The sequence below is a fragment of the Podarcis cretensis genome, assembly GCF_951804945.1.
Source record: "Podarcis cretensis genome assembly, chromosome: 17".
In the NCBI taxonomy this organism is placed as follows: Eukaryota; Metazoa; Chordata; class Lepidosauria; order Squamata; family Lacertidae; genus Podarcis; species Podarcis cretensis.
In genome coordinates this window covers 6,654,870-6,673,658 of record NC_137187.1, presented here as the reverse complement: position 1 = coordinate 6,673,658, position 18,789 = coordinate 6,654,870, and the positions used below count along the sequence as shown (strand labels likewise).

Sequence of the window (18,789 nt, the reverse complement as noted above, 5' to 3'; positions counted from 1 at the left end):
GCGCTATGTAACCGGTGTCTGCACAACCAAGCTTCGGGGACACTTGCTTGTTTATTAAATAAATTTATTAAACACTTTACCGCTAAAAAAAGAAGCAGCAGCTCTCAGAACAAATGCCCTGTTTACCCAAGGAAAAAATGTTCTCGCCATTGGTTGCTAACAACAATATTAAAGAAGGTCAAGGATATTTTAACCCCCTCTCCTAACACAGATTCAACAAGAACAAGCAACTGTTTAGCCCCACGACGGACTGGCTCCAGAGATGTGGGGATCAGTTCAGCAGGTGAGGGTCACTGAAGACAGGTCCTAACCCAGCCGCCTCCTTATCAACTTCTCTCCCGCTTTTGCATGCCGATTCCTCACTTCCCTGTGCTGGGTCTCGAAGAACGTATCCTTTTCCAGGAGAAACTGCGGCTTTGAGGGCTTCTACCCAGCTCTTGGTCTCGTAGAAAGTTGACAAGGCATCAAGCACTGAGAGAAACACATGGGATTATTATAGGGATTATTTGGAACTGGATGAAAGGTGGGAGACAATCGTGACATTGCAGAATTTTATTATTATTGTCAGGCGGCAGAGCAGCTGGAACGTCTTGTTTATGGAAACCTCCCCATTGCTTACAGCAATGCACATTTTAAGCTTGTGACAATTTTGGTGTCTGGGATTGAAGAATATCCATTTTGCTGTCTCTCACTTGTTCCTCAGGTTGCACTGTTATAAAAGGTACTGTGTAACTCGATAGTATGAGGACTACTGAGCTAGCTATGTGTTCATGGAGCATTGTTGTTGTTGTTGTTTAGTCGTTTAGTCGTGTCCGACTCTTCGTGACCCCCTGGACCAGAGCACACCAGGCACTTCTGTCTTCCACTGCCTCCCGCAGTTTGGTCAAACTCATGCTGGTAGCTTCAATAACACTATCCAACCATCTCATCCTCTGTCGTCCCCTTCTCCTTGTGCCCTCCATCTTTCCCAACATCAGGGTCTTTTCCAGGGAGTCAGCTAATTCTCCACGAGTCTCCTAAAATCTCTGAAATAGAGAATTAGCTGAAATCTAATGCTCCATGATCACATAGCTAGCTCAGGAGTCCTCATACTATCGAGTTACACAGTACCTTTTATAACAGTGCAACCTGAGGAACAAGTGAGAGACAGCAAAATGGATATTCTTCAATCCCAGACACCAAAATTGTCACAAGCTTAAAAGGTGCAAGGGGTGTAAGCATTGCTGTGTAAGCAAGACTTGTTGATTTCAACAGTAGTGTCAGGCACAGGCTCAACTGTAACCTAGTAAAATCAATAGTGCCTGAAGTTATTTACCCATATTTTTCACTCTATAAGACGCACCAGACCACAAGACGGACCTAGTTTTTGGAGGAGGAAAACAAGAAAAAAAATATTCTGAATCTCAGAAGCCAGAACAGCAAGAGGGATCGCTGTGCAGTGAAAGCAGCAATCCCTCTTGCTGTTCTGGCTTCTGGGATAGCTGCGCAGCCTGCATTCGCTCCATAAGACGCACACACATTTCCCCTTACTTTTTAGGAGGGAAAAAGTGAGTCTTATAGAGCAAAAAATACGGTAACTTTGGCTGAATTATGCCCCTCATTTTAGTATAGGTGCAGGCGGCCATTTGGTTGCAAGAATGGGCCAAAATAACAAACCACATAAGAGCTCTAGAATGCTCTTGTTTCACCCAGCCTAACCACAATGGGAGGCTTTCTGCTTCATCTAAAGTTTTCCTCCCTTCCCTGCTTCTCAAACTCCCCATTCTTCACAAGACCGAGCTACCAGGAGCGGCCGGTACCCACTGGGAAGGGTAGGGCATAAGGCTGGAAGACCAACACCAGGGGGAGCCATAGCTGGTTGGAAGTAATAAAGCAGACAACTAGGTTTGATGGCAGCCTAAGGTTGGTAGGGCACTAACCCATTCATCATCATCATCGTCATTTTAATATTTATACCCCACCAATCTGGCTGAGTTTCCCCAGCCACTCTGAGTGGCTTACAGCATATATAAAAAATTGTAGAAACTGTAGAAATTTCCCGATATTTGGGGTTGAAATCAAACCCTAAACCTCCCTTCCAATTACATTTCTAGCAACAGGGATTATGATTATTGTTTCCTTTGTTCAAAATAAATGGAGCAATATCATATAGATAGAAGGTTTAGAAGATCTCCAACATCATATTGAAAAATGCCCCCAGAAATCCTCCCCAAACTGATAAAGGCCTATTTCTCCTACATCCTAAGTGTACTTTATCATATATTCCTTTACACAAAATTCCAATATAATCTTATAGATCTTCAACAGTTATCAGGGACAAGGCAAAATTATATCAGGATAAATAATGGTTTAAGATATGGGATTATATCAATGGACCAGCTTCCACTGAGCACTACATAAAGCAACATTAATAAGACCATTGCATTGGGACCCGAGCAGACAGCGTCATTATGGTGTCCCAGCTCAAAAAGAGGGGGAAATACTTTATGATACCCTCCTATTTAATGGAACAAACAGCAGCTGCAGGTTGCATTTGAAAACTGGTGGCAGAACATCACCTATGGGATGCAAATATCAGGAGTTCAGCCTACACTCGAGTAGGACCCTGATAGAGACACATGCCTGACTGGCATGTTCTCTCCCTCCTGGTCGTTCGTTCGGGAGCTTCAAGAGCTTTCTTCTACCCGAACATCACAGCGACCGATGCCAACTGACACCGGCACACTTAGGGATCCGTAGAGTTTGTGCAGTTGCATAACAGACCTCAGCAACTCAGCATTTTGGCTAATCTACTTTATTTACATATCAACACACACGGAGCACTGCAACATGGCTCCCTCTCTCTCAGCAACGGGAAAAAGAACAAAGGACAATAGTCCCACTTCACGGGAACACACTAAAACAAACATCCTGTCTTCGTCACTTCCCACTCTGTGGAGTCAAAACATACACCGTCATGGGAAAGACAACCATCCTATGACTGCAATCGTGGATCAGGAATTCTAACAAACTTCCAGCAAACACTGCAAGAACCCAGTGGCGTAGCGTGGGTTGTCAGCACCCGGGGCAAGGCAAGTAATTTGCGCCCCCTAACCCATGGATGTGCGCCCCCTAACCCTAACCCCCAGATGTTGCGCCCGGTGCGGCCGGCCCCCCCTGCACCCCCCACGCTATGCCACTGCAAGAACCTCACCTTGATTGATGGCCAATGTTGTGGAGTGATAATTCTTTGCATTGACGTTCTTTACCATGTACTCTTGGATTGGCAGCCGTGCTGTTTGCAGATGTTCTTCCTGGGCTCTTTGGAAGGTGAGTCTCTGTAAATATATATATATATAAAAGAAAAGTAACACAAATGGTCCCTTGGGGACTATCTCACCAGGAGCCCGTGAGCAAGCTGCAATTCAACCCCAAGACTCAACATCTGAGTTGAGAACAATAAGAACATACGTTTAAAGAAGACGGGAAAACGTTTATTGAATATTTGGGAAATAATTGTGTACAGTGGTAATTATAATTATAATTATAATTTATTATTTATTATTTATACCCCGCCCATCTGGCTGGGCTTCCCCAGCCACTCTGGGCGGCTTCCAAAAGAATATTAAAATACTGTGATACATCAAACATTAAAAGCTTCCCTAAACAGGGCTGCCTTCAGATGTCTTCTAAAAGTCTGGTAGTTGTTGTTCTCTTTGACATCTGGTGGGAGGGCGTTCCACAGGGTGGGCCCTACTACCGAGAAGGCCCTCTGCCTGGTTCCCTATAACTTGGCTTCTCGCAGTGAGGGAACTGCCAGAATGCCCTCGGTGCTGGACCTCAGAGTCCGGGTAGAACGATGTGGGTGGAGACGCTCCTTCAGGTATACTGGACTGAGGCCATTTAGGGCTTTAAAGGTCAGCACCAACACTTTGAATTGTGCTCGGAAACGTACTGGGAGCCAATGTAGGTCTTTCAAGACCGGTGTTATGCGGTCTCGGCGGCCGCCCCCAGTCACCAGTCTGGCTGCTGCATTCTGGATTAGTTGTAGTTTCCGGGTCATCTTCAAAGGTAGCCCCACGTAGAGCGCATTGCAGTAGTCCAAGCGGGAGATAACCAGAGCATGCACCACTCTGGCGAGGCAGTCTGCAGGCAGATAGGGTCTCAGCCTGCGTACCAGATGGAGCTGGTACACAGCTGCCCTGGACACGGATTTAACCTGTGCCTCCATGGACAGCGGTGAGTCCAAAATGACTCCCAGGCTGCGCACCTGGTCCTTCAGGGGCACAGTTACCCCATTCAGGACCAGGGAATCCTCCATACCTGCCCGCCTCCTGTCCCCCAGAAACAGTACTTCTGTCTTGTCAGGATTCAAACTGGTACCTTAGTTGTTGAACGTAATCCGTTCCGGCAGACCGTTCAACTTCCGAAACATTCGACAACCGAAGCGGTTGCAAAGTCAGTGGAGAAAATTGGGGGGAAATGCAGCGGAAGTCGTTTGACTTCTGAGGCGCGTTCGAAAACGGAAGCATTTACTTCCGGGTTTTCAGCATTTGAAAACCGAAACGTTCGGCTTCCGAGACGCTCAAAAACCGAGGTACCACTTTACAGCTGAAAACGCTGGCAGCATTAAGATAAATTAAGCGGTGCAAGTAAGTTTTGGTGGATGTAAAAATGGAATACTGAATGGCATAGTTTTTTGTAAAATAGGCAGGGATTTACGATATGAAAAATGAACCATGGAAAGGGAAGAAGGGATGTCATTGACATCTTAAGGATGTAAAATAAGTCTTTTAAATTGTAAAACAGAAAACTTAATAAAATTATAGACAAAAAGACTCAACAGCTGCTACAGCCACACCACAGAGCGTTCACTAGTTTTAAAAGGAACAGAGTTGCATCAGGACACCCTAATATTTTTCTTCTAGCAGCAAGAACTGGAATACAGTGTTGTGGAAAGGTGAAGAAAGCAGAACTCACTGAAATTTCCTCTTACCAACAACTGCCTGAAAAGGTATGGAACTTTTTTATTACGAGAGGATACCGAAGCACAGCATAAGCCGCAACGTGACTAATGTTCAAAGTTGAAAACGTGCAGAAGTTTCCATCAAAACCATGGGTAAATCGTGTGCAACGCACTTGCCTTTTTGATGCTTTCGTCCACCAAACCTCCAAGGATGTACACTTTTCGCGGGTCGACTTCCTCGAGAGCTGGAGTGCAAAAAAGAAACACGAGCACGTGTGTAAACAAAACAACAGTGACATATTAAATGACAGCATTAGAATGGCAACAGAAACATTATAGAATTGTATAGCTGGAATAGTTTTTGAATTATGCTTTTGAATTATGGTGCTGGAGGAGACTCTTGAGAGTCCCATGGACTGCAAGAAGATCAAACCTCTCCATTCTGAAGGAAATCAGCCCTGAGTGCTCACTGGGAGGACAGATCCTGAAGCTGAGGCTCCAAGACTTTGGCCACCTCATGAGAAGAGAAGACTCCCTGGAAAAAACCCTGATGTTGGGAAAGATGGAGGGCAAACATTGTAAAATATATGAATGTTGAGGACATTGAAAATGAAACAAAGGGGTTCTAGTGATCAAGATAAATAAGAGTACAAAGGGAGGGATAAAGGATGAAAATGAATAACGAATGATCTTGCTGAATTAATTCTTTAAATGGAATACAAGAAAGGGAGGCGGGTGGAAGTAAGGGAAATAAGGTTTTGAAGGTTACAAATTTGAAAGAGAGTTTTTCTTTTATGCTAAATTTGCTTTTTTATGTGTTTTTTCCTTTTGGTTTTTTGTGATATTTGTTGTTTTTTGTTGGTTTGTTAACTCTTTTCTTTTGTAAAACTTAATAAAATATTTAAAAAAAAAAAAGGAAAGATGGAGGGCACAAGGAGAAGGGGACAACAGAGGACGAGATGGTTGGATGGTGTTCGCGAAGCTACCAGCATGAGTTTGACCAAACTGCGGGAGGCAGTGGAAGACAGAAGTGCCTGGCGTGCTCTGGTCCAGGGGGTCACGAAGAGTCGGACACGACTAAACGACTAAACAACAACAATAGCTGGAAGGGACCCTGATGGTCATTTAGTCCAACCCCCTGTAATGCAGGAATCTCAAGTAACTCATCTGTGACAGATGGCCATCCAAACTCTCCTTTAAACTCTCTGCAACTACAACTGCCGCCACGACTGCGGCTCGTATTTTGTTAGCTAAAAAGTGGAAAACCCAAGAATTACCAACGATAGAAGAATGGCAGATGAAGATGATGGATTTTTCGGAGCTAGCCGACCTAACCGGAAGAGTCCGCGACCAGATGGAGGAGGAGTATCAGGAAGATTGGATCAAATTTAATGATTACTTAGTTAAATATGTTAAGTTAAGTTAACTGAAAACAGCTTGCAGATACTTAATTGGCTGAGGGTTTTATTTATGTTAAGTGTCGAATTAATAGGTTTAATTTCATAATGTGAAGATCTAAGGATGTTAATGTTTAAGTTATTTTTTTTTTAAGAACTGTGATTTGGAAAACCTTTAAAAGGACATGCAATGAAATTCAACCAAGGGGAAGCGAGGAAGTCACTTAACAATGTTAATAAGTGTAATTTTTAATAAGGCTATGATTTGTGTTTGTTTGTTTTATGTGTTTGTTTGTTTGTTTGTTTGTTTATAATGTTGTGAAAACCAAAAAAAAAATTGAAAATGAAATAAAATAAAATAAAACTCTCTGCAACCAGAGATTCAGCAGGCACCATCACTGCCAGCTTCTAAACGCTGCTGAAAAAATTTCTATTCTGCAAGGCAACTGTGGATACATCACTACTTTTCAAACAGAGTTGGAAGGGACCACAAAGACCATCTAGTCTAACCCCCTACAATGCAGGGATCTTTTGGGGCTTGAACCCACAACCCTGCAATTGTCTCATGCTCTACTGACGGACATAGAGAGACAAAAACGTGTCATTCCAGACATGTGAAGCTGATCCGCAAGTAAGCTAACAAGCACTCTGGAAATCTGAGATGTCCATGCGAAGTTTGCTGCAGAAGATAATCACTTTCCCTCTCTCTCTCTTTTACATATAATTTTTATTAAATTTTCCGATATACTATTTAAAAATACTCATTTTACATCCTTAAGATATCAGTGAATTCCCTTCTTCTCTTTCCATGGTTCATTTTACATATCATGAATCCCTGCATATTTTACAAAAACTATACCATTCAGTATTCCATTATTCAAGATCATGGGTGGGCAACCTAAGGCCCGGGGGCCTGGATCCGGCCCAATTGCCTTCTAAATCCAGGCTGCAGATAGTCTGGGAATCAGCATGTTTTTACATGAGTAGAATGTGTCCTTTTATTTAAAATGCATCTCTGGGTTATTTGTGGGGCATAGGAATTCGTTCATTCCCCCCCCCAAAAAAAAAAAATAGTCCAGCCCCCCACAAGGACTGAGGAACAGTGGACAAGCCCGCTGCTGAAAAAGTTTACAGACCCCTGTTCAAGATAATCACTTTCTCCAAGCTTCGCATCAAAGGTTTGCTTATATTTCTGTTAGCAATGAGCACATAGGCAGAACTGCATTCTATCACCAGAGTGGGGTGGAAGTTCCAGATGTGGTTAGGGCTCCAACTCCCCTCAGCCACCAGCCAGCATGGCCAAAAACATCTGTAGAGAGCCTGGGATCTGTTTCACCCACCCCAAAGTGAAGTTGATCCCTGACTTCAAATTTAGAAAAAGACCTGAATCTGAAAATCATAGAATCATAGAGTTGGAAGAGACCACAAGGGCCATCGAGTCCAACCCCCTGCCAAGCAGGAAACACCATCAGAGCACTCCTGACATATGGTTGTCAAGCCTCTGCTTAAAGACCTCCAAAGAAGGAGACTCCACCACACTCCTTGGCAGCAAATTCCACTGTCAAACAGCTCTTACTGTCAGGAAGTTCTTCCTGATGTTTAGGTGGAATCTTCTTTCTTGTAGTTTGGAACCATTGCTCCGTGTCCGCTTCTCTGGAGCAGCAGAAAACAACCTTTCTCCCTCCTCTATGTGACATCCTTTTATATATTTGAACATGGCTATCATATCACCCCTTAACCTCCTCTTCTCCAGGCTAAACATGCCCAGCTCCCTTAGCCGTTCCTCATAAGGCATCGTTTCCAGGCCTTTGACCATTTTGGTTGCCCTCCTCTGGACACGTTCCAGTTTCTCAGTGTCCTTCTTGAACTGTGGTGCCCAGAACTGGACACAGTACTCCAGGTGAGGTCTGACCAGAGCAGAATACAGTGGCACTATTACTTCCCTTGATCTAGATGCTATACTCCTATTGATGCAGCCCAGAATTGCATTGGCTTTTTTAGCTGCCGCGTCACACTGTTGGCTCATGTCAAGTTTGTGGTCAACCAAGACTCCTAGATCCTTTTCACATGTACTGCTCTCAAGCCAGGTGTCACCCATCTTGTATTTGTGCCTCTCATTTTTTTTGCCCAAGTGCAATACTTTACATTTCTCCCTGTTAAAATTCATCTTGAATATTACCGCCTAAGACAAACAAAAGGCTGGAGACAAGTTTGGCCAGGATGACTTGAAACCTAAATCCCCAAGGCAAGAACTTATTCATTTAAAAGAATCAAAAGCTTTAACAGAAAGCTGCAACGCTGTACCGTTCTCGGAGTCTGGAGTGAGGTACACAATTCTTTCTAAAGGAAACAGGTCAAGGTAACTTTCTGGAGTAACATCCATCTGAAAAATAGTAAAACAATATAACACATGTGTATGGGATTGATTTTTTTAAAAGGCAATCGGCAGACATCTTTTGGAAACAAAAGGCCATCTCTGGTATTTGTTTTTCCAAGGTCTGCTAAATAATAAGCAAATGGCAATTACAAATCCAGAGAATGAAATGAAATTAGCATTTAATCAAGCTGGCAAATAGAAATCCAGAGAATGAAATTAGCATTTATCCACAGCTTCAACGTTGAGCAACTCTAGAAAGTAAGGACATTTCCAGGATTAATCACCTCAACATTCTTGGTTCTTCCAGCAAGAAATGGCTTTGTTTGCTCTTCAAAATGTCACTGACTTTACAGTGGTACCTCGGGTTAAGTACTTAATTCGCTCCGGAGGTCTGTACTTAACCTGAAACTGTTCTTAACCTGAAGCACCACTTTAGCTAATGGGGCCTCCTGCTGCCGCCTGAGCACAATTTCTGTTCTCATCCTGAAGCAAAGCTATTAACCTGAAGCACTATTTCTGGGTTAGCGGAGTCTGTAACCTGAAGCATATGTAACCTGAAGCGTACGTAACCCGAGGTACCACTGTATTTCTTGAAGGCAGGAGGGGGATATGCTTACAAGATAACTGGCAAATCCATCATTCATCCTCTGGCATGCTTCGTAAATTGGGCTGTTTTTCACAAACTCTGTGAGGTAGATCCAGAAGGGGGCTTGAGCTTTCTTGTTTGACCCATAGAGCCGCCTTATCTGAGCAGCAAGCCGGCTTGTTTCCTTGAGAGGAAGAAAAGAAAAATGATCAGGAAAATTGGCAACAGGCCTTTTTGCCCTAGCACTTTGTGTACTTTCCAAAATGGCTGACTCAATCACCATACACTCGGTACAAAATACAGTGGTACCTTGGGTTAAGAACTTAATTCGTTCTGGAGGTCCGTTTTTAACCTGAAACTGTTCTTAACCTGAGGTAACACTTTGGCTAATGGGGCCTCCCGCTGCCGTCAAGCAATTTCTGTTCTCATCCTGAAGCAAAGTTCTTAACCCAAGGTACTATTTCTGGGTTAGCAGAGTCTGTCACCTGAAGCGTCTGTAACCTGAAGTGTCTGTAACCCGAGGTACCACTGTAAGGGATGCTGCTAAACTCAACATAGCTCTTGATCTCAATTAGCTACTCCTCCTCACCAGCGTGGTAAAACAGACCCATTCACCACTTAACCCAAAGTTAAGTAGGCTATGGAAGCAAAACTGGAAAATCTGTGTCAGTAGCCAAGTAAAAGCCAGTGTCTTCTGAGTAGGACTCCACTGGTCTCCAGTCTGCGTAACTCAGAACCAAACAACAGGAATATCTTGCACTTTCTGTGCATGGATCAGGCATGCCAGCAGCAGCTCAAGAAGGACTGAACTTGCCACAGATCAGATGGTGTGCAAGGAGTTCAATCCTGCTTTCTGCAGCCTGCTCTCTGCCCTACACTAGACGTCATAAAGGTAAAGGAAAAGGGACCCCTGACCATCATGGCCGACTCTGGGGTTGCAGCGCTCATCTCGCTTTATTGGCCGAGGGAGCCGGCGTACAGCTTCCGGGTCATGTGGCCAGCATGACTAAGCCGCTTCTGGCGAACCAGAGCAGCACACTGAAACGCCGTTTACCTTCCCGCCGGAGTGGTACCTATTTATCTACTTGCACTTTGATGTGCTTTCGAACTGCTAGGTTGGCAGGAGCAGGGACCGAGCAACAGGAGCTCACCCTGTCGCAGGGATTAGAACCGCCGACCTTCTGATCAGCAAGTCCTAGACTCTGTGGTTTAACCCGCAGCGCCACCCGCGTCCCACTAGACATCTTGGTGTGGGGGAAATGAGCGTGGTTTCAGAAAAATGGCCTAGCAGGCTAAATAGGGAGATCTGGAAGATGTGATCTGACCTATGGGGTCAGAGGTTCTTCACCCCCATCTTACAGGCCTGTACTATTTCAGACTGCAGATGTGGGAGGAATGTTTGCAGGACCCTGTGCGTTGAAAAAAAATCTCCCTCGATAGTAATCAACTCTCCCCAGGTCTGAGACGACAAGGTTTATGAAGCACTACACACGAGAAATGGATTCTATATTTGTAAGACATAACAGAGGCGCTGTGTGTGGGGAGGAAACAATGGCTTGCTGTAAGAACGGACAACAACAAGTGAAGGATGAAATGGATATTAAAGAAGAGATGAGGTGGCTACAGGAGGAAACGATGGACATATGTTTGCAACAGGAGCGGGAAACCTGATTTTTTTTTAAAAAAGAAACTGTATTAAATTAAAGCAATTTGGTTTGATTTGTAACAATTTGAAAAACTAATAAATAATTTGGGGGGGGGGGAAAGAAAAGAAATAAATCTTCCTCTTGCACACAGACAACTTGTGTGTTAGGGAGGAGACCCTTACCCGAGCTTTGAAAGTGTTGTATTTTAAAATGAGGAAGAATTCAAAGGTCCAGTCCTCTGCCCCACCAGCATTTCTCGGTGGTAAATCGAGACATCGCCAAGTGATGTCGCTGAACACACCCTTGTTCTCTTACAAGTGGCCTGTAATGTGTTCAATACAGTGGTACCTCCGGTTAAAAACTTAATTCGTTCCAGAGGTCCATTCTTAAGCTGAAACCGTTCTTATCCTGAGGCGCTTTTTTGCTAATGGGGCCTCCCACTGCGCGCGATTTTCGTTCGCATCCTGAGGCAAAGTTCACAACCAGGAGCAGCTACTTCCGGGTTAGCAGAGCTTGTAACCTGAAGCGTTTGTAACCAGAGGTACCACTGCAATGGCTACTCAGCCAAAGAGCAGAGGCCCACAATACCCTCTGAAAAAAAAAATGGTGGAGATGATTCACTGCCACTACCTTCTTCGTCATGTGAGCGGTCATGCTCAAATCGATACACAGCCGAGGGCCCGATTCCTTGGCTTCCAGAAGGCGCTCTTTGGCAATCAATTTCAAATCCCGCTTGCTGAGCTGGGGAACAGCATCTGAAACCCAGGCAAATATGAGAATTGTATGAGAGAGAGGGGGAAAAAGAGAACATCCAGTCACTCACATCTAAGCCAAATTAAAACGTGCAGACGTAGCATTAGTGCATAGTAAGGGTGGCGCTGTGGGTTAAAGCCTCAGCGCCTAGGACTTGCCGATCGAAAGGTCGGCGGTTCGAATCCCTGCGGCGGGGTGCGCTCCCGCTGCTCGGTCCCAGCGCCTGCCAACCTAGCAGTTCGAAAGCACCTCCGGGTGCAAGTAGATAAATAGGGACCGCTTACCAGCGGGAAGGTAAACAGCGTTTCCGTGTGCGGCTCTGGCTCGCCAGAGCAGCGATGTCACGCTGGCCACGTGACCCGGAAGTGTCTCCGGACAGTGCTGGCCCCTGGCCTCTTAAGTGAGATGGGCGCACAACCCCAGAGTCTGTCAAGACTGGCCCGTACGGGCAGGGGTACCTTTACCTTTTTTTTAAGGTCCTTGATGAGATTTGCCCTATTTGAAAGTCCTCATGGGTCAAAATCTCCCTGTAGAGAGAGGCTGTCTGATGAAGTCAGTGAGATTACTCGCCTGCCTTCTAGGTACTCAGGTCTTTTTTACAGCTTGATGGTGGAGTTTGGAAGGAATTATCACGGTCCATATTCATAGGTGGAAGAACAGTAGCTATGCATCTTACCAGAATGAATGTGAGAGCAAGATCCACAAGCACACTCCATTTATTTGAATAATAATAATAATAATTTATTATTTATACCCCGCCCATCTGGCTGAGTTTCCCCAGCCACTCTGGGCGGCTCCAAATCAAGTGTTAAAAACAGTACAGCATTAAATATTAAAAACTTCCCTGAACAGGGCTGCCTTCAGATGTCTTTTAAAGATAGGATAGCTGCTTATTTCCTTCACATCTGAAGGGAGGGCGTTCCACAGGGTGGGCGCCACTACCGAGAAGGCCCTCTGTCTGGTTCCCTGTAACCTCACTTCTCGCAGCAAGGAAACCGCCAGAAGGCCCTCGGCGCTGGACCTCAGTGTCCGGGCTGAACGATGGGGGTGGAGACACTCCTTCAGGTATACTGGACCGATGCCGTTTAGGGCTTTAAAGGTCAGCACCGACACTTTGAATTGTGCTCGGAAATGTACCGGGAGCCAATGCAGATCTCTCAGAATGTTTTGGGTGCCAACAAGGCCCCTTAAGAGATCCCAAGTTGATTGCTTCAACCTCAGATCCCACATCTAAAAAGCTTGGCTCCCACATCTAAAACTACAGTGGTGCCTCGCAAGACGAAATTAATCCATTCCGTGAGGCTCTTCGTATAGTGGTTTTTTCGTCTTGCGAAGCAAGCCCATTGACAGCTTAGCGGATTAGTGCTATTAGCGGTTTAGCGGCTTTTAGCGATCAGCTGTTAAGCGGCTTAGGAAAAGGGGGGGAGGGGAAAAAACCCACAGGAACTCGCAAGACATTTTCGTCTTGCGAAGCAAGCCCATAGGGAAATTCGTTTTGCGAAGCGCCTCCAAAACGGAAAACCCTTTCGTCTAGCGGGTTTTCCGTCTTGCGAGGCGTTCGTCTTGCGGGGCACCACTGTATCTATGTACACAGAGAGTCTTAAAATAGACAGATTTCTGAGTAAAAGTCCTATGGAAGATGTTTTTAAGAGAATAAATCAGCAATGCCTCTAAATCAAGCACCACCATTTGAAGACATGCCTGTTAGCTTCAGAGAAGCCTTTCCACGTTTGATGCTTTCTGCCAACAAGCCCAGCACCCCAGAACATTGGAAAAGATGGTGGAGCATCTTCTGGCATGTAAACTCAGCTCATGCAGAATAGCAGCCAGGCCTGTAAAGCGTCAACATTACCCTGCAGGAACTGAAAGTGTGCCCTAAAACAGACACAGACCTCTCTTGCAGCTGCACATTGCAGGAGAAGGCTAATGTTATCAGGAACAGAGGAAGCTGCCTTACACTGACTCAGGTTGCCCACACTGACTGGCAGTAGCTCGCAAGGGTTTTCGGCAGCCTTTAACAGTCCTACCTCGAGATGCCAGGATTAGAACTCGGAACCTTCTGAATGCAAAGCAGATGTTCTGCTCCTGTCCTTTGGGGAGGCTTCTCCCACTTCATGAAGGGCCTGTGATCAGCTGTGACCAAACATTCTTAAGAGATGTGGAGAGAAAAAAATGCAATTTTGCTTGTACCTTTTCCTTCCGCGTGCTTAGCTTTGCGCCGTTCTCGCTCATATTTCCTTTTGCTCTTTTTTGCTGAAATTATCTTCTCCCAGTGCCTCTGTTTCCTTAAAACGTTTCTCTTAATGGAAAGAAAACAGGAAAAAGTCTAAAATTACTCAGGGGAGCATTCATCAACACAGCTGTCCTGTCGGAATTCAAAATGCTGTGCGTGCTTTTAAAATAATAATAATAATAATAATAATAATAATAATAATAATAATAAAATACTAATTTTATTTATATCCCACCCTCCCCAGCTGAAGCCGGGCTCAGGGCGGCTAACAATAAAATAATACAACATTCTAAAATCATTTCATTATAAAATTAATTCAAATCAAATTGATGGCAACCATTGGGCTAGAGTTCTGTGAAGATTGCCAAAGGAGGGAGTCAGGCTGTGCCCTGGCCAAAGGCCTGTCTTGCAGGCCCTGCGGAAAGATGTCAAGTCCCACAGGGCCCTAGTCTCTTATGACAGAGAGTTCCACCAGGTCGGAGCCACAGCCGAAAAAGCCCTGGCTCTAGTTGAGGCCAGCCTAACCTCTCTGTGGCCTGGGACCTTCCAAGATGTTTTTGTTTGAAGACCGCAAATTCCTCTGTGGGACATACCAGGAGAGGCGGTCCCGTAGGTACGAGGGTCCTAGGCCCTCCTAAGCTCCCAAACTTTGCCCTCCTAAACATACACAGCTCCATTGGTGCACATTACCTGGTGAGATACTTGACTGACCTTGCTTGTTCTCCTTGCGTCAAGGCTTGCAGCCCTAGTCTTAACTTAGATGTAATCATGTTTACATTTGGACACATAGAATCATGGAACTATAGAGTTGGAATGGGCGACAAGAGTCATCGAGTCCAACCCCTTGCAATGTAGGTATCCTGTGTGTTACACCGCTTTTAAAAGATCTGTACTTACGCAGGTAGAGAGAAGTGAAATGCATATATAAGCCAATGGGCTCTTTAATATCCACCTCCACACTGCAGGCAACAACAGGAATTCTGACAGAGCCAGCCTTCCTTATTCACCAGTTACCCTCTTTTTTTTTTATCGTCTTTATTGATTTAAAATACCGTCTTGTATTACAGATAAAGCCGTACATTACAAATGATTACAACAGAGTTATACACGAAAATTAGAAAAATATATAAAGAAAATAAAAATAAAAAAGGAATTAACAATAACAAAAGAATATCAGTTAAAAAGCCATTTATTTATATGGCATCATTTGTTGTTGTTGTTTAGTCGTTTAGTCGTGTCTGACTCTTCGTGACCCCATGGACCAGAGAACGCCAGGCACTCCTGTCCTCCACTGCCCCCCGCAGCTTGGTCAGACTCATGCTGGTAACCTCGAAAACACTATCCAACCATCTCGTCCTCTGTCGCCCCCTTCTCCTTGTGCCCTCCATCTTTCCCAACATCAGGGTCTTCTCCAGGGAGTCTTCTCTTCTCATGAGGTGGCCAAAGTACTGGAGCCTCAGCTTCACAATCTGTCCTTCCAGTGAGCACTCAGGGCTGATTTCCTTCAGAATGGAGAGGTTTGATCTTCTTGCAGTCCATGGGACTCTCAAGAGTCTCCTCCAGCACCATAATTCAAAAGCATCAATTCTTCGGCGATCAGCCTTCTTTATGGTCCAGCTCTCACTTCCATACATCATATGGCATCATAGCTTATCCAATAAAGTCTTCCGTAATAAACTTCCAATTGTTCTCGTTGTACTTTTTATCTTGTCTTGGTTTTATCGCACAGTTTGTTTTATAACTTTTTCCTCTGAGATATTTATTCCTTTTGTTTATTATATGCAAGTATCATTCAATTCTGCTAGGATAATATCGTTTTTACAATATATTCACCAGTTACCCTCATTTCACGCCAGCTTGGCTCACACACAAAGGAGTCAACAGCTGAGAAGCATAAAGGGGAAACTATGCAAGGCCCCTGACTGTAGTTCACACCGGGAAGAAAGGGACAAACTACTACAGTTGTCACCCCCACCATGTTTATATCCAATATTTCCTTCTCCTGTCCTTCATTTCATTCTCACAACAACCCTGTAAAGTAGGCTTGGCTGAGAGGCAGGGAGCGCCTCAAGGTCATGCAAGGACCTTGATGGCTGAATGGAGCTTTGCACCTTGGTCTCCTCAGTGCTAGTGCTTCACTGTAACCACTACACTACACTACCCTTGCCCTCTGCCTTAACGAGTGCTGCTAACAAATGGATTAAAGAGTGTCATGTGTCTTGCCTCGCAAGAGACAACGTTGCTGACCTTTCGGACTTTCTGAACGCAAAATATCACCCTTGTTTGAAAAAGAAATTGCCAGTCATCAATGCTTAGACTCTCAAACCATGTGGCTGGATTTATATTGGCTGGATATATATTTCCCTACCAGGACAGACTTTGCTCATGTGCTCAAGACATCAATTCCATAAAACATATTTTGCTGCATTGTGCAAAATATGAGCAAGCCAGGGCTGAACTGATACTACCCTCGCTGGTACCTTTCCCGGGAAAATCAGAGGCTCACTATGTCAGGTTCCTATTGGAAGATCAGACAAATGCTAGAACGTTAGCAGTGGCAAAGTTTTTATCGTGGTTGCAAGAACAAAAGATCCCTATATTCTGAACAAAATGCTTGTTTACCCTGGAGGTAGGCTATATGAATTGTGTATTGCTTTGTAATGATTTGTTGGGTCTCTGGACCGTAATAAAGATTGATGATGATGATATTGGTAGCAGCTGCTGTTTGTGTGGATTATTGTGGCCCCACAGCGTTACAGACTCATTTCAAAATACAGGTCTGCCGTTTTCACTGTACATACCGAACACCAATTCTTGTTTTCTGCCAACCGGTCCCTGGGGCTTTCACATCCCACGTCAATCTGCAGAAGCCCAAAGGTGTCCCAGAGGTTTTCCCCATCGCCACTTTCCCGGAAAACAACCTCATGCTTCTCACACTGATCCTGCTGGTCTCCACAAGCGCTCGTCTCGCTTGCATACTCAGGGTAGGTCGTCATTTTTGCTATCCCCTTGCAGGTCAATTTGGGGAGCTGTGCAGAGACAAATGCAGAAGATGTTAATACACTGAAACACAGATTTTAACTTGATCTGGCAGAAATCGGCCCTCTAGACTGCTGCCAATGCAGCACTAGATTTGCATTTTTGTCCGTGCTTAATGTGTCTGCTACAGTGATCATAAGAGGCGTGGGTGGCACTGTGGGTTAAACCACAGAGCCTAGGGCTTGCCAATCAGAAGGTTGGCGGTTCGAATCCCCATGACGGGATGAGCTCCCATGGCTCGGTCCCTGCTCCTGCCAACCTAGCAGTTCGAATGCACGTCAAAGTGCAAGTAGATAAATAGGTACCGCTCTGGCGGGAAGGTAAACGGCGTTTCCGTGCGCTGCTCTGGTTCGCCAGAAGCAGCTTAGTCATGCTGGCCAAATGACCCGGAAGCTGTACGCCGGCTCCCTCGGCCAATAAAGCGAGATGAGCGCCACAACCCCAGAGTCGGCCACGACTGGACCTAATGGTCAGGGGTCCCTTTACCTTTACAGTGATCATAATGAGCATAAAAATATGGACGGGGAGAAGCACATGCGGCTGGTCTCTGTGCACATTCACACAACAGAGGTTGTGTGTCGTGTTTTGACACACAACAAACCCCTCGCAAATATGCGAATGGCACAAAGTCACCCTCCTCCGCCAGCCCACAAGCCTCCCCACCGGCCACATGCTTTCCCAAACGAAGCATGTCCACTTGTACCCGCAGGGGCTCTTTCAGACGTTATAATAAGCACAAGGAGATCAGGAGTACACGACTCCTCCTTCCCCTCCCACTATATAATGTCTTAAAAGGGGCTGTTTCTACATAATGGGATCCAATCAGCTAGGATGCCTTAATTAGCATTGCAACAAAATTGATCAAGCGAAAGACTTAAATGTAAAATAAAACCGACTTCACTCCAAGACTCATTTAGCTCTCATGCGGGCGCAACCAACGCCCAAATCAGCTGAAGAAGTTACTGCCATTTAATGGTCGGCAATTGCTGGACGTTTGCAACTCACCTCCCTCGGAGACTAAATAACAAGACGCTGAACAAGCTCCTCTTCTCTGCTTCGGAGTCAATCCGATTGCAGAAATAGGGCAGTTAAAGGCGCCCAGGTGGGAACTGTTTCCTTGAGAACATGAGGATCGCTTTGAACATGTGATGCGGTATCACTGTGCGAGACTTCCCTCTAACGTCACGAACCAGTCAAGGTGCATTCTGGGGGTTGTAGTTTACTTAATTGGACGGCTCTGATTCATAGCATGAAAAGAGCTGGAAGGGCTCCTAGGGTCATCTAGTCCAACCCCGTGCAATGTATGGAACTTGAACCCACGACTCTGTGATTAAGAGTCCCATGAGCTATCCCAGTTGCGGTGATATTTGGGACGAGGCAGCGTTTGAGTGTTTCAAAAAGCGTTATCACTTGATTTGGAAGAAAAGCCATTTTATATTTTGATTTCTGGTGCTTAACGCTAAACGCCTGAGCCGCTGGTTTCCCTCACTGCTTGCCCAGGAGCCGGAGACATGATACTAATAGCATCTTTAGAACAGTGTCCAGGAAGATTTCTACCTCGCCTTTCCAAAGCAGATTGTAATTTTGAAAAACCACACGCATAAACTCAAAAGCCCACAGAAACCCGACAATCCTCAATCCTCCGGCTGCCGGCCAGAAAAAGTTCCCCTTCGGCAATGCAGAGGCAGAGCAAGCAGTAGTTATTTGCGGCAGGGTGGAAGTTGATGTTAAAACTGCAATTCAATGGTAGCTGCCATCCTTTTGCATGGAAAACTCGACATCTCCAGGTCGGGCTGTAAATAAAAGCCTACTG

The 18,789-nt window shown here is 45.1% G+C and overlaps 1 protein-coding gene across 2 annotated transcripts; it reads right to left on the bottom strand.

Annotated features, from left to right (window-relative positions):
• Positions 1 to 47: 47 nt before the first annotated feature.
• Positions 48 to 18,143, bottom strand: TRMT10B (tRNA methyltransferase 10B). 2 transcript variants are annotated; one of them, XM_079959702.1, is made up of 9 exons: positions 17,982 to 18,143; positions 16,739 to 16,966; positions 13,895 to 14,003; positions 11,582 to 11,706; positions 9,337 to 9,489; positions 8,647 to 8,725; positions 5,123 to 5,190; positions 3,194 to 3,317; positions 48 to 471 (listed from the first exon to the last, which is right to left on the bottom strand). In XM_079959702.1, exons 2-9 carry the CDS (start codon positions 16,931 to 16,933, stop codon positions 272 to 274), a joined length of 1,053 nt encoding a protein of 350 aa, XP_079815828.1. In that variant the 5' UTR covers positions 16,934 to 16,966; positions 17,982 to 18,143; the 3' UTR covers positions 48 to 271. The 2 variants fall into 2 exon arrangements, with proteins under 2 accessions (XP_079815828.1, XP_079815829.1); XM_079959703.1 differs by having other exon boundaries at positions 16,739 to 16,945; positions 17,982 to 18,140.
• Positions 18,144 to 18,789: the final 646 nt, after the last annotated feature.